Source organism: Arachis duranensis, chromosome 5, assembly GCF_000817695.3.
Source record: "Arachis duranensis cultivar V14167 chromosome 5, aradu.V14167.gnm2.J7QH, whole genome shotgun sequence".
NCBI lineage: Eukaryota > Viridiplantae > Streptophyta > Magnoliopsida > Fabales > Fabaceae > Arachis > Arachis duranensis.
The window spans coordinates 82089846-82106574 of record NC_029776.3 but is presented as its reverse complement, the minus strand read 5'-3'; the positions used below and the strand labels follow the sequence as shown (position 1 = coordinate 82106574).

At 35.0% G+C, this 16729-nt stretch overlaps 1 protein-coding gene across 1 annotated transcript in view; it reads left to right on the top strand.

Annotated features, from left to right (window-relative positions):
• The window catches only part of LOC107489774 (alpha-galactosidase-like), a 40973-nt gene extending 31637 nt beyond the window's left edge, over window positions 1-9336 (top strand). The window contains exons 5-6 of the mRNA XM_016110535.1: window positions 9075-9163; window positions 9270-9336. Coding sequence (XP_015966021.1) covers window positions 9075-9163; window positions 9270-9336 — 156 coding nt within the window. The remainder of the gene's footprint in view (window positions 1-9074; window positions 9164-9269) is intronic.
• Window positions 9337-16729: the final 7393 nt, after the last annotated feature.

Here is a 16729-nt window from a genome sequence, read left to right as displayed (position 1 = left end):
CCAAGTTTGCTTGCTTGTGGCTTGTGTGTGGCGTTGGGAACTTGGTTCTAGAGTTGGCAACGCCAACCTTGCTTCCAGGGCCAAGTTTGCTTGCTTGTGGCTTGTGTGTGGCGTTGGGAACTTGGTTCTAGAGTTGGCAACGCCAACTTTGCTCCTTGGTTACTTCCAGGGCCAAGCTTGCCTTGTGTTGTGGCATTGGCAACGCCAATCCCAAGTTGGCAACGCCAACTTCTTGCCTTGGTTGCCTCCAGGGCTAAGCTTGCCTTGTGTTGTGGAGTTGGCAACGCCAATCCCAAGTTGGCAACGCCAACTTCTTGCCCAGCTTGCATCATTCTTGCTTCCATGCTTCCTTGTTTCATCACCTATCATCAACAAGGGAAATAGCTTCAAAGTCTTACCAATTCAAGCAATAAATTTCATGAGATTCATTCATACTCATTCATATATGCATTCCTTAAATCATTTGCATGAATTTGGCTAGAATTAACATGTTCCTTGATATCATCATGCATGGAAACAAAACTCATAAAAGGACTTGTTTATTAAGAGAAAATGAGTGAATTTAAGCTAAAACTAACTAAACTAACTAACTAATAAAGCAAATATGCACTTGCATCAGCTGTACCTTCTACTGTGCATCAAAGTGTACTTCTTTGGACGGAGGATGGCAAGCCTGAAGTTATTAAGGCAAATTCGAATCTTTATGTCGAACAACTGCATGTTGATTTTAGGATGTATAATCCTAAGCTGAAGCCTTTGAATGTTGACAAGACACTGAACTCTTACAATTCGAAGGCTGTTATCTATCTTCGGAAGGTTTGACGGTAAAGTTGCACTACCCATAGTTGGATGTGAGCCCAACTGGCTGGGATTGTCTCTCTTAGAGTTTGTTGATGGATTTCTCTCTGGACCAGGTTGAGGATATTTCAGATTACCTGGTAACTTTAAATAATTATTTAAATAATCTCTTTCTATAGGAAATAAAGGTGGTTCTTCTGATAAAGTAGAATCATGTAGGAATATAAGTTCTTTTTCTAGTTGTAACAACTTGGTACCTTCGATCGAGTTTAGTCATGGTGTTAGTTCTTCTTCTTTATGTAATACAAGTGTTGTTTCGAGTCAAACTACTGATTTGATAGCAAAACTTCATTATATTGAAAATAATGCTATGGATAATTCAGCAAAAGATCAAATCTATTCTGTTTATAATGAATATATGGATTTATCTTTTGATTGCATCTATGATTTAGAACCTTTGGGTTTCGAAAAGTATTCAGTAAAAGATGAGGATCATTTTAGAGGATTCGAATCTCAAGATCCCTTAGAAGAAATTAATTTAGGGTCTCTTGATGATGTTCGAGTCACTTATATTTGTAAAGGTCTTGTTGATCCTTTTCGAACAGAACTTTTCCATCTTTTACATGAATTTAAAGATTATTTTGCTTGGGATTATCATGAGATGCCTGGTCTCGATCGTTCTCTTGTAGAGCATCGATTAGCATTGAAACTAAATGCTTGACCTATGAAGTAAACCCCCCGTCATTTTGCTCCAGAAATCAATCAAAAGATTAAAGAAGAAATAGAACGTTTGATTAAAGTAGAGTATATTCAAACCGCACGTTATGTCGATTGGATTTCGAATATTGTGCCTGTTTTGAAGAAAAATGGAAAACTAAGGGTTTGCATCGATTTCAGAGATTTGAATAATGTTACTCCAAAGGATGAATATTTTATGCCAATTGCAGATATGTTGATTGATTATGCAGCAGGAAACGAAATTTTAAGTTTTATGGATGGTTATTCAGGATATAACCAAATCTTCATTGCAAAAGATGATGTGTCTAAAACTGCTTTTCGTTGTCCTAGGGCATTAGGCACTTATGGATGGGTGGTTATGCCTTTCGGTTTGAAAAAATGCTGGTGCAACTTACCAGCGGGCGATGAATGCCATATTTCATGAATATATTGGCAAATTTATGGAAGTGTATATCAATGATGTGATGGTCAAATCGATTTCGATGAATCATCATATTGATCACTTAAGGAAGGCATTTGTTACTATGAGGAAGAAAGGGTTAAAAATGAATCCTTTGAAATGTGCCTTTGGTGTATCGGCTTGGAATTTCCTAAGTTTTATTGTTCATAAAAAAGGAATTGCAACTGATAAAAACAAAGCCGAAGCAATATTAGCATTGTCTGCGCCCAAATCGAAAAAAGAAGTGCAATCCTTCCTAGGAAAGGTGAATTACCTCAGAAGGTTCATTTTGAATCTTTCTGACCGAACTTGAGTGTTTGCATCTTTAGTGAAACTAAAGAATGACTCACAGTTCGAATGGACAAATGAGCATCAATCGGCGTTCAATTCGATAAAGGCTTATTTATCTAAAGCTCCGATTATGGCGAATGTTCGCCCACATGAGCCCTTAAAATTATACATCGCAGCATCTACAAATACAATTGGGTGTATGTTAGCTCAAGATGACGAGGATGGGCATGAACGGGCTGTTTATTATCTAAGTCGAGTTTTAACTGATATTGAAACAAGGTATTCCCCGATAGAAAAATTGTGTTTATCTCTATACTATGCCTATATAAAATTGAAATGTTACATGGTGGCTAAAGCGGTGAAGGTTATAGCACAAACTGATCTCATCAAATATATGTTGAGTTTTCTGATGTTACGGGGGCGTTTAGGAAAATGGATGTTGGCTGTGATAGAATTTGATTTACAGTATGTCCCAGCCAAAGCTATAAAAGGTCAAGTCATTGCAGATTTTCTCGTTGACAATTCGAATCATCTAAATGACCAGGGAGAAAATGTAATCGATATTGAAGTCGATTATTGGAAGTTATATTTTGATAGATCAAAGCATAAAGATGGTGCAGGGGTTGGAATTCTTATTATCTCACCAGAGGGGATTCCATCAGAATTCTTATTTGAGTTAAAATAACCTTGCTCGAATAATGTGGCAGAGCATGAAGCTTTAATTTTGGGTCTTGAAATATTAATTAGTATAGGGGCTTTGGAATTCCAAATACTAGGGGATTCTCAGTTAGTTTTAAAGCAGTTATCGAAGGAGTTTAGATGCAATAATGAGAAGTTGCAAAAATATTTAACAACGGCTTGGGAGTTATTAACCTCCTTTCGAAAAGTTTCTCTGGTTCACATCCTGAGGATTCAAAATGAAATTGCTAATGAGTTAGTCCAAATTGCTTCGAGATATGGAATCGGTCCAGAAACTCTTAAAAAGTTGGCTAGTGTCCATCAAAGTTTAGTGCTTGCAAATGAAAGAAAGGATTTGTGTATAGATGAACGGGAAGATAATGATTGGAGAAAGCCTGTTGCTGAGTATTTGAAGAATCCCAGCACCCCAGTTGAAAGAAAAATAAAATTGCAGGCGATGAATTTTGTCATAATGGCTGAAGAGTTGTATAAAAAAGGAATCGATGGAAGTTTGTCGAGATGTTTAGGCCAAGATGATAAAAATATTGCTTTGGGTAAAGTTCATAAAGGAATATGTGGGGCCCACCAAGCTGGAAAGAAGATGAAATGAGTGTTATATCGCAACCACGTGTATTGTCCATCCATGATAAAAGATTGTATCGATTATGCAAAGGCATGTCAGGAATGTCAAAAACATGGTTCGATACAGCAGATTCCAGCATCTGAGTTGCATTCGATAATAAAGCCATGGCCATTTAGAGGTTGGGCTTTAGATTTGATTGGGTTGATTCACCCCCCTTCATTGAAACAACATAAATTCATCTTGGTAGCAATCGATTACTTCACTAAGTGGGTTGAAGCAGTTCCTCTGATAGAAGTTGGTCAAAATGAAATAATAGATTTCATTGAGGAACATATAATTCATCAATTTGGAATTCCTCAAACATTAAGCACTGATCAAGGGACTATGTTTACTGGTCAACGAATTAAAAATTTTGCAGCCTCAAGGAATATCAATATGGTTACTTCAACTCCCTATTATGCACAGGCTAATGGGCAAGTGGAAGCAGCGAATAAAATCCTGATAAGTTTAATAAAAAAATAGATCGGGAATAGACCTCAAACGTGGCATGAAACTTTAAGCCAAGTATTATGGGCTTATCGAAATTCGCCAAGGGGTTCAATAGGTACTTCACCTTATAAGTTGGTTTATGGCCATGATGTTGTGTTGCCACTAGAAATTAATTTAAATACTTTAAGGGTGTCAAAAAAATGATTTGCCAGTCGATGATTACTGGAATGCAATGTTTGATGAGTTGAATGAATTAGACTCAGAGCGGATATTGGCACTTGAGAATATGATTCGACAAAAAAAAAGTGTAGCTCGAAGTTATTATCGTCGAATAAGAGAAAAGTGTTTCAGTATAGGTGAGTTAGTTTTAAAAGTTATTTTGCCAATGGAAAAGAAATCGAGATTTCTTGGCAAATGGTCCCATACTTGGGAAGGTCCTTTCCAAGTGATAGGATTGTATACAGGAAATGCATACGGATAAAAGATATCGAATCAGAAAATATAATTGACTTAATTAATGGAAAATACTTAAAGTAATATTATTGTTTGCTAAATTAAAAGTCAAGGTGCATAAGTCCGAAAGAAAGTGAAATTATCATAAATACTGAAATCTAAGAAGAAGTATGAGGTGCCAGGAGTTTTGCCAAGTCTAAGCGTAGCTTTACCCTTTCATGATCTAGAGTTGAAAGTGCCTCAGTGTGCCTAAATTTTTTGTATTGGACCTTGTCAAGTTGCTTCCCACATTCTTCTTGTTTGGTCTCAATAGAAACGATCTCTTGAATGAGTTGCTGTTATTCTTGCTGGGCAGTGGCCAGAGGTGTGGCTATATCAGCTCTTCTCGTGTAAATTTTTGCAAGTTTTTCATTAATTTGGGCCAATTCTGTTTCAATTTTTATCTCTTCTCTATCATAACGAGCCTGAACAGAAATAGCCTGAGAAATTCTCAAATCAAATTCTTTACGAGAAGCTTTGATTGGTTGCAGAGCTGCAGTATAGCCTTCTACCTCAGTTCTGATCTTAGCTTCCTCATTTCGATTTCTTGGAGTTTGTTCTGGGTAGCTACGCTGTTGTTGGCAATTTGTTTGAATTGGTGGAATATGGCAAAAGTGGAGTTGGAGCCGAAAATTCAAAGGCAGAATTCAGAAGATTGGATAAAAGCTGGTTAAGAATTGCATCATTGATCCATGCAGCAAGTGGATGGTCCAAGAGTTTAAGAAGTGATCGAAGTTGTTCTTGAGCATCAACATTCAGCTCGAATGAAGGACCAGAAAGTATAGGAGCAGGAATAGGCACTTCGTCTTCTTGGATAGCTTGATTTAGGATGGAGACCAGGTTAGCCAAAGTGGCACTTGTAGGTTTAGAAGAAACACCCAAACTTCCAGATCCTTGACCAGGAGGAGTTTGAAATTCAGCTTGTTGAAGAGGACTAGAGGTTCTTTGAGGAGAAGAAAGAGTCTCCAGAACTCTTGATGCAGAATCCGAGTCAGGGCCAGTGGTCTCAACAACTCGAGATGGAGAGTCAGAATCAGGGGCCACTTGATATTCGAATGAAGGTGCAGCCTGGATGACTGGAGAAGTATGTCCAGTGCTCAGAGTTCGTGTTGGTGAGTGTTGGGATTGCTCTGTTGTTAGATCAACCACTTGTGTCCCAATGGGAGGTGGAAAAGCAATTTGTATTGGATGAACAAACTCTATGGCTTGGATTGAATCATCAGATGTGGTTCATCCCTGGTCATATTATTGTTGTTGAAACGGTAGATTAAGTGCAGGGGGTGAGGTAATTGATTGAGCAGCAGTAGTGGGCTAATGCACAAGGTACACAGTCATAAATCAAGATTTATCCTAACTTAATTGAAATGTATGTAGAAATGACATGATGTTACTAGAATGAGTCTTGGCCTTCAAATTAATTGAAGACCTGAATCCGAATTAGCTGTATCCTCTAATTGTGAGGAAGCAGTAAGGATGTAACGAATAGATTCCCCACTTTCATCAGAGCTCTCACTCGAAGGTTGCAATTGTAACTGATGAAAAGATCGAGATCAAAAGATGTTAAGTAAAGGTTATTTTCGAAATATTTCAATTTAAGGTGCATGAGTATAGGTAGAAAAGTTACCCTTTTGGAAGTCCTTGTAGGAGTCCTTCGACTCTTCCGTTGCGGTTGTCGTGAGGAGGCTGTAGGGTCGGCTTTTCTTTTTTGAGATTTTTTGAGAGAACCTTTAGCAGCAGGAGTCGTTCAAATAGTAGAACACTGGATTTCCTCTAAGGTACGGTTGTACCTGGAATAGTAAGCAATCCACCATTCAAAACAAGATTTGGTGATATATGAACTGCAATCATAAACGAGGAAATTGAAATGCTCTCTTTGTTGTTGATTTTTCAAAAGGCAGAAATCAAGTTCACTTTGAGAAGTTAGAGTGGTGTGGCAAAATGGCTTATTGTTTCGAGGAAGTGGAGTTAGGATGGCTTGTGAGAAGCATAGTTGCCTGGCTATGACATGAGGGGTGTACAGGGTCACTTTGAGTTTTTCCTTTTTGTGTTGGGACAGTCTTGTAGGAATTACTTGAACAACCTGTAAATTCGCCCAACTCCAAGTAGCAAGTTCACTTTCCTCAGTGTCATTTGGAAAGAGTAAACGCTCGAGCCATGCAGGTCCACAATTTCGACGCATAAAGGGAGTGAAATTGAGGTATTCATTGTAAAAATCTTTACAGGAATGAAAAAGAGAGAAAACAGCTCAGAATCGGTCTTCATCCGATTGTGTTTCTAGAAAATTTGGCTAAAAATCAGCCAATCGAAAACCTTCGACGTGCTGTTTGTCGGTAGCACCACTCCCAGGCTTTGTCATGTATTTTTCAAAAATGGCATTAAGCCATAGTTGGAGAAGTCAAGGAGGGCCACCTGTGCTAATCAAATAATTATTTCGGAGACAATTTACAAATTGACCAAGCTCTTCAAAAACATGCCTTAGAAGAAGCTTGGCCAAATTAAGGTTATTTCCTTCATGCAACAGAGCGGCCAGAGGAAGGAAAAACTTCAACATCTGGACACTTCGAGAACAGAAGACAATTGTATTTAGCCAATAGAACAGAAAGGCTATGTGCTTATCATATGTAACAGCAGTGCCCTCTGCGCCCATGTGATGAGCAATAAAGTCGCTATAGGAAGAAGTGGAGGCAATAGTGTATTGGTGTTTGGGTTGCATGTCAGAAGTGAAGTCTGCAGGACTTATCGGTAGCCCTGTAATTGCAGCTACGTCCAAAAAAGACATACCAATCATTCCATAAGGAAGGAGAAAATTGTTGGTAGTCCTATTCCAGAAACAAGTTACGGCCCCAATCATCCAAGGGAGAGTTGAAGGTGAGAAATGGAAAAGTCTTAGAAGGTCCTAAATCCCCAAAACCCCCCAAGCAGCGCTTTTTGTGGGAGCAAGGCGCTGATGCCAGGCTGTGAAGTCGGTCCCACGAGGGTTGATCTTTGAATTATTCTTGAAAGGTTTCTGATTAATGAAGAAAGAGATATCGAGGGCTTGATTGATCAACAAATCTTCCCCCTGAGCACTAGGAAAGAAAGGTAGTTTCCCTTTCTAGGGGTTCGATAGGCCCAAGGAAACACTGAGTATCTCCGCCTACCGTGAAAGGGATTAGGATTCTGGTATCATTGATTTGAAGTTGTGGGTCATCAATGACTTTATCATTGACTTGATTCAGCACATGAAGGGCTGGTGGAGCTAGTGGTGCCACCATGGGACCTTTACCCCTGTCTTGGGTAGCAGCATGAGATGAAGAAGCGGCCATTGCAGAGCAAAGAAGAAGGGAGTTTAAAGGATAAGGGTTGTGCAGGAAATATTGATGCAAGAAAAGTTTAGGAAGCAAGGGTTCGAGAAAAATCGAACAAAGACGAAGTGTTGAATTTAAAGGGAATGTTATTGTAGCCGTTACTGCAGGAGGAACTCAAAAAAAAAGAGGTAACTTTGCAAAGAAGGCGAAGTGGGGGAGAGAGAAAGTGTGAATCGTGGGAGACGTGCCAAACGGGTCAGTATTAATGGGAAGTTAAATGGTAATCATTATTCATTCAAGAGATTGAAATTTAAATTTGAATTAAGTGTTTCATCTTCTAATAATGATTTCGAAGACAAACACATTAATCCAAAGGGGCAATTTGTTAGACGAAAAAGATTTTCGATTAAGAAGAGCTAATTCGAAATGGGAGCAGATGTCGAAAAGAAGCACGTGCAAGTATTAATTAGGAGTTATTCGACACAAACTCGATTCTGGATGCCTTATTAAATCAGACGGGCCTAGTCGAACAGGTATTCGAATGAGAAATCGAATAGTTGCTCGAATAGTAGATCGAACGATTATGTAAGTGGAGAAGTTGAAGGCTTTTCATCATGTGAGGAATTTATGGGTAACGTTTATGGGCAAAAGAGCGGGAACGGTTACCTGGGAATACGCATACAAAACAGCACTATGTAATTAATAATCGGTTACAAAAATGGGTTATAAATATTAGAAAGTTTTAGGGAATAAAGGTTGAACTTTGCTTCAGAAATTACTCACGCACACTCACATCCCCAAAGACTTTCTGAGTCTGCTTCGAGTTAATTATCTGTAGAGTTTCTTCCATGTCTTTATCTTTTCAATTTAACTTTCTGCAAACTTTATCTTTCAAGCAAGTTTATGTTTCAAGCAATGTTTATTTTTTGAATCCAATTTATATTTTAGTATTTTTTAATTTTCATGCCAAAAGCCCTTTGACTCGGTCGAAGGCGCCTTTATCGCTTTCTTAAAATTTCAACGCAATCTTTTTTATTTCAATCAATTTCCATTTCGAATTCGTCGTTTCAATCTTCTTTTATTCTTTTACAAATTTTAATTTATTTTTCGTTTTAATATTTGTCTAATATAAGACGCTTTGATGCACTTATAGAAAACTGGTACCTGTAAAGAGGAGTAAATTTTACTCCCAAATTATTAGATATCGAACCATCATCAATTTGCTAAAAATCGACAAAACATTATTATAACTATTTTGCTTTTTTTTTTTAATTTATAGGCTCCTCTATTGATTGGCTGTGATACGCGAGCCCTTGATAAGACCACAAAGGAACTACTAAGCAATTCAGAAGCTATTGCTGTAAATAAACCAAGGCAAGAGAAAAAGCTAAAAATCATCATCAACAACAACAACAACAACAATTGCAGACAATGAATGAATGCCTTTTAAGCTATTTATTTTCTTATATATTGCAGATAAACTAGGAATTCAAGGAAAGAAGGTGAAAAGTAATAATGGTTTGGAGGTTATTTTCTTTTGAAAATATTTAATAATAAAAAAATATTAGTTAAAACTCTCGGTATAAAATAGTTATATATAATTACATAATATCATATAGCAAAAATATTTATATTTTATATTAATTGTGTAAATAATAATAAAAAATGAATATAATTAGATATACTATTCTTATATACACTATTATTAGGACAATTTACATAGCACTATTATTAGGGCAATTTACATAAATAAATTGTTTGTCTCTCAAATTTACGTAATTATATTGTTTTTAATATGAAGACGCAAATATATTGTTTTATATATCTATAGAAATCGCTACTGGAGTAGCGGTTTACCGAAACACATAATCTGCTATAACCAGCAACGGATTACATGCGAATAGGGAACACAAACCGTTAGAGACTGTCGAAGTTTCTGTTTGTTGATGCTTGGCCATAAGCCACCGTTGTCAGTAGCGATTTATATGTATCGAGACACGTGCCTAAACTGCTGGAGGCAGTAACAGTTTATTTTGAGTATATATTTTTTGCAATCATATGATTTATATAGATAAAAAATGAAGTAATTTTTAAAGAAAAAATGTGTACTTTAGTGAATTTTTTACTAAAATAAATTATTTTATCATTCATGAGTTTTAGAAGGGATGAAGATAAAAAAAAAATAGTCTTAGTTTATATATTTTAGTATTCTGTGCTCACTCTTTAATTTGCTATTTAATCTCATTTTAATAATAAATACAAATAAAAAATTATTACAGACATATTTATATTTTTTATTTTTTTCATCAAAATTATGATGCTATCACTATTATTTATCCAATTAATCAACTATAAAATATAAATAGTTTTTATTTTTTAAAATCTTAGAAGATATAAATGCAATTACCTTTTGAGTTATATGGCTAAGATTTAAAGATGATTTTTTAAATACATATTAATTGGTAAAATTTTATATTCTTATGAATTATTTTTATAAATTAAAAAAATAAAATTACTAATATCTATCAGAATAATTATACCTTTCTATCAACATAGATTTAATAAATATATAAAAATTTGTATTTTAAAATTTAAAATTAATTTTATTTTAATTTTTTTAAATATTTAAATAAAATATAATTTTAACAAAAGGCTTCTACAATTACAGAAAATATATATCTCTTTAAAAAATAATAGAAAAAACGGCTGAATGGATCAGCCGTTAATTTCACTTTATTCTTTCTGTGCGAGATAGATTAGTTGTGATTTCAAGGTGTGTATTTTTGTGTTATAATAATCATAATAAATTCGTTTCAATGATATCAACTTTATCTAGTTTGGGATCTCCACGCCCCATTTTAAGAAACTAAATATGAGGGAAGGGGTTTATACTTAATCCATTTGCTTTTTACTATTTTCATACTCAACATAAACCGCTGCTGCCTCCAGCGGTTTACGCACGTGTCCCAGTACACATAAATTGCTACTGTCAGTAGCGGTTTATGGCCAAACATCAACAAACAAAAACCGCGACAGCATCTAGCGATTTTTGTGTTTCCCCATTCACATGTAATCCGCTGCTGGCTATAGCGGATTATGTGTTTCGATAAATCGCTACTGGCAGTAGCGATTTCTATAAATATAAGAAACAATGTATTTGCGTCTATATTTGAAACAATGCAATTGCGTAAATTTGAGGAGCAAACAATTTATTTATGTAAATTGCCCCTACTCTTATGATTCTTTGGATTTTATAATATAAATGAAAATAAAGAGTAAAGTATCGTTTTTGTCCCCAACGTTTGGAGTAAGTCCCAAAGTTGTCCCTAACATTTCAAAATTGACTCAAGGTTGTCCTACTGTTAGAGATCCGTTAATAGAATTGACGGCAGGACAAAATTGAGACGATTTTGAAATGTTATGGACTTAAATAGGACAAAAATGTTGGGGCCAAAAATGATACATAGAAATAAATTTTAATTTTATCCTTCAATAATATCATTTTTTTACTATACATAGTATTTAATTATTTTTTAATCCCATCTAAGTAAATTACACTTAATCATATTACTTTTATTTTAAATAAATTATTTTTTTTATAATTTTACTCTTAAAGATTTTTAGTTATCATGAAATGTTTGTAGAATGACTAGTATATAAATTTGTAGAAAAGAAAAAAAATAATATATATACAATAAAATATAAATTATACCTTTTGTCTCTAATGTATCAAAATTCTTTAAAATTATAAAAAAATAAATTTATTTAAAATGAAAGTAATGTGATTAAGTGTAATTTATTTAGATATAATTAAAAAATAATTGAATACTATGTACAGTAAAAAATTAATATTATTAAAAGATAAAATTAAATTAAAATTTATCTTTATGTATCATTTTTGTCCCTAACGTTTTCGTCCTATTTAAGTCCCAAACGTTTCAAAATCGTCTCAATTTTGTCCCGCTGTCAATTCTGTTAACGGATTCCTAACGGCAGGACAACATTGAGTCAATTTTGAAACGTTAGGGACTTAAATAGGACGATTAAAACGTTGGAGACAATTTTAGGACTTACCCCAAATGTTAGGGACAAAAACGATACTTTACTCGAAAATAAAAGAAAGCTTGTGAAAATTATGAAAAAGTGAAAGAGTTGAAAGCAATTGAAAGAAAGAGAGAGCAGAGATTAATTTCTGAGATGAGAAATATTGATCTAAAATTATTGCAGAGCGATCCTTTGTTTACACTAAAGGTTCTATATTTATAGTGATAGCATGCCTATATAACTTTACTAGTGTCTATATTCTCTACACCCCCTCCCCTCAAACTAAGGGTGGGATTTGGTTGCACCCTTAGTTTGTCCATGAACACAGTAAATGAGAGAGCTGATAATGGTTTCGTCAAAATATCAGCGACTTGAGCATGAGAAGGTATGTGAACAATGTTTAGCAATCCTCTTTGAACATGATCACGAACGAAATGGAGATCAATCTCAAAGTGCTTGCTTCTGCCATGCATAACTAGGTTTGCAGCAAGAAGAACAGCACCTAAATTATCACAAAACAAAGTGGGAGCAACTGGAGAAGTAACACGAATTTCTCGTAGAAGCTTTTGAATCCAAACTAACTCAGCTGCTGTGTCTACCAAGCAATGGTACTCTGCCTCAGTAGATGAACGACTTACAGCTTTTTGCTTTTGGCTGCTCTAAAAGATTGGATTGGACCCAAGGTAAATACAGTAGCCACTTGTTGAACGTTGATCATCAAGGTCCGTGGCCCACTTGGCATCTGAAAAGGCAAGAAGACAAATATCAGAGGATTTAGAAAATTGAATACCATAATTAATCTTATCTGAGAGATAACGCAAAATGCGTTTGACTGCCTTCCAATGATGAATCATGGGTGAATGCATGAATTGGCTAACTTTGTTGACTGAATATGCAATTTCAGGATGAGTGAGAGTTGCATATTGAAGGCCTCCTACTATTGATCGATAGAGACTAGGATCATCAAAGAAATTTGAACCCTGCAGTGTTAGTTTTTCAAAAGAAAGCATAGGTGTGGGCATTGAATGTGACTTATCCATGGATGCCTTTTTAAGAAGATCACAAATATAGGTAGTTTGTGAGATATGTAAGTCTCCTAAAGGCAAAAAATTAAATTGCATGCCTAAAAAATAATGCAGTGTCCCTAAGTCCTTTAAAGAGAATATTTGATTCAATTGAGAGATAATAGACTCTATTTCAGATTTATCATTACCTGTGATGACTTTGTCATCAACATAAGCAAGAAGAAAAAGAGTAGAAGAAGTTGTAAAACGAACAAATAAGGAAGGATCAGATGAAGTATTTCAAAAACCAAACATGGATAGAATACTGCACAGTTTAGAAAACTAGGCCCTAGGAGCCTGCTTGAGACCATAAATGGCCTTATCAAGTTTACATACTAAGTCAGAATCAGAATTGAAGAGGCCAGGAGTGGTGCCATGTACACATTCTCAGTTAGATCTGCATTGAGAAATGCGTTGTTAAAATCAAATTGCCTAAGAAACCAACTTTTAGATAAAGCCAAAGATAAAATGACTCTAATCGTTGTTGGCCTAATGACCGGGCTAAAGATTTGAGAATAATCGATGCCCTCAATTTGATGGCATCCTTTGGCCACAAGGCGAGCCTTATATTTTTTAATAGAGTTATCAGGTCCACGCTTAATGGCAAACACCCATTTAGACCCAATAATGGTGGAATTGGGTGGTGGGTGGACTAAATGCCAAGTTTTGTTTTTCATAAGAGCAGTATATTCCTCCTTCATGGCTTGAAGCCAACGAGAGGAGTGCATAGCTTGAGAAATTGTCCTGGGAACATTATTAACCAAGTCAAGATGATTAGAATGTGCAATAAGAGCCTTAGGCTTAGAGATGCCAGACTTGGAACGAGTTACCATAGCATGAGTATTGTGAGAAGATGAAGATTCTATGATAGGTAACCTTGGAGGCTCAATTTCAGAACCAGAAATTGATACTGGTGCAGAATCTGTAGTAACCGTTTTAGAAGGTGATTGATTAATAGTTGATGAAGCATTGTTAGTTAAAGGAGGGGAATTTGTATTAGAGTTAGGAAGTAAAGTTGAAGTAGGTGGAGCTGAACTTTGGGTACAAGGTAACTGCGATGTAAGAGAATTTGAAACAGGAATTTGAGGTAACATCTCATGCTCATAAAAAGAGATTAGTGATGAATTAGAGACAACATTCTTATGAAAAAATGAGGGAAAAAGAAAAATATTTTCATCAAAAATAACATTACGTGCAATAACAAATGTACCATCTTATTTTAAACATTTAAACCTTTTGAGAATAGAGCATAACCAAGAAAAATGCATTGTTCAGACCTATAGTCTAATTTATGTTTATTAAAGGGTCTTAAGTTTGGATAACAAGCACACCCAAAAACCTTCAAAATAGAATAATCAGGGGGCTTGAAATGAAGAACCTCAAAGGGTGATTTCATATTAAGTATCCTGGTGGGCAATCGATTGATAAGAAAAGTAGCAGTCAAGAAGGCATCCTCCCAATATTCCATTGACAAATGTGCAACAGCAAAAAACGTAAGTCCCATTTCACAAATATGTCTATGCTTCCTCTCTACAATACCTTGTTGCTGGTGAGTATGAGGGCATGACAATCTATGAATGATGCCATTGATATTGAGAACTGTTTTGAATTTATTTGATAAGAATTCTTTAGCATTATCCGTTTGAATAGATTTAAGAATTTGACCTGTCTGAGTTTTCATCATGGATTTGTATTGTTGTAAGATGGTAAACAATTGAGACTTGGTAGTTAATAAGTAAATACATGTGTATCTAGTAAAGGCATCTACAATACTCAAGTAATAACGAAAATCAGAACGAGATATAGAAGGAGCAGGCCCCAAACATCCAAGAAAACCAATTATAAGGGTGCAGTATAAGTGGTTTCAGAATAGGAAAAAGGTAAAGTATGCATTTTTCCTTTACAACATGCTTCACAAACAAAAGATGCTGAATCAACTGTATTAGAAAATGGAAGATTACACTTTTTAAGAACAAATTCAACAATAATTGAAGATAGATGGCCTAGGCGTTTATGCAACAACTCCAAATTTGTCCTACAAGTGGCTAAAAAGGCATGAAAGTTTGAATTATCATAACATGGTTTTGGAATACAAAATTGATCAAACACATATAGCCCATGTTTAAGTTGTCCTTGAAGGAGCACCTACTTGGTATCCTGTGATTTAACCACACAATGAAATGGATGAAATTCAAAGAAGACATTATTGTCCAGACAGAATCTTGAAACACTAATTAAGTTTTTAGCTATTTGAGGAATATGCAAAAGATTCTTTAAAATGAAAACATGATTGTTGGATGAATTCTAAATATATGAATAACCAGATTTAGAGATAGGCAAACCTGAACATTGGCTATGCATAATTGATCGGGTCCTGTATAATCTAAGGGTGAAATCAAACTGGATGCGCCATTAGTGAGGTGGTGAGAGGCACCAGAATCAGGATACCAGGACATATCTGAATTTTGAGAAGAAGATGCAAGAAATGATTGTGCTTAATAAAATGAAGCTGGTGGAGGAGGTGGTTGATTGATTGATGGGGAGGAGTTGACGAATTTGTAGTAGAAACTCCCTGAAAATTATGATCAAATCAAAAGAAGCATTGACGAGCATTGTGTCCAATTCTACTACAAACCTGACAAATCTGCCTATTATTGAGTTGTCAAGAGCTTCTGCCTCCACGAGAGAATCTGCCACCTCTAGCACCCCTTCTACCTCCATAGGGACGATTAGAGTTTCTTGGATTTGAAAAATTTGTTTGAGCAAGATTTGCTTGAACCATTGTTAAAGAATTCTGTTTGAATTTTTCAATGGTATCTTCATGAGATACGAGGAGATTTGCACCCTCTCCCAAGCTAAACAATTCAGGTTTAGTTTGGATAGGCTGATGCAGCTAGAAAACTCTTCTGGCAGCCTTCACAAATAATCTCAATGTAATCTTCATGGCTAAGCTGAAAATCAATTGCTATTAACGAGTCTGCAATTTTCTTAATTTTTGACAAATACTCGGATATAGTAAGGTTCTTTTTCTTAGTGATCTTCAATTGCTTGATCTTTGTTTTAGTTGATTCTGCAGAATAGTCTTGAAGTTTCTGCCAAATCTCCAATGCTGATTTACAATGAATAATTCGATTCTTGAAGGAAGAATCAACAGATGCTAAGAACCAAGAACACATATTATAGTCTTGTTGCATCCATTCTGAATATATTGAAGAAATTTTGCCAGTAGTCGTTGTTTCTTCAGATTCAAATTTAGCAGGCACCTTCCCTTCAATTATGTGATCTTTCAGATTCTGTCCTTTGATTGTGAAGAGTGCTTGTTGATGCCATGTAACAAAATTTGTTTCTTCAAGCTTATCCAAGATAGGTGCAAGAAAATTTTTTTGATTTGCTGAATTCATAGGTAAAGTCATGGATTAAACCAATGCTCTGGATACCATGTGAAAATTATGAAAAAGTGAAAGAGTTGAAAGCAATTGAAAGAAAGAAAGAGCAGAGATTAATTTCTGAGATGAGTAATATTGATCTAAAATTGTTGCAGAGCGATCCTTTGTTTACACTAAAGGTTCTAAATTTATAGTGATAGCATGCCCTATGTAACTTTACTAGTGTCTATATTCTCAACAAAACTATAAAAAAAAGTGTTAAGGGATTTTAATAAATATAGAAGATATTAGAATATAAATAAATATTTTTTAATATAGAATACTTTAAAATAAAAGTGCAATATTTTATTTTTTAAAAAAGAAATATAAAATATATAAATACATAAAAATATAAATATTTTTTATTCATTAAGACTAATTATTATGTTGTAAATTTTATA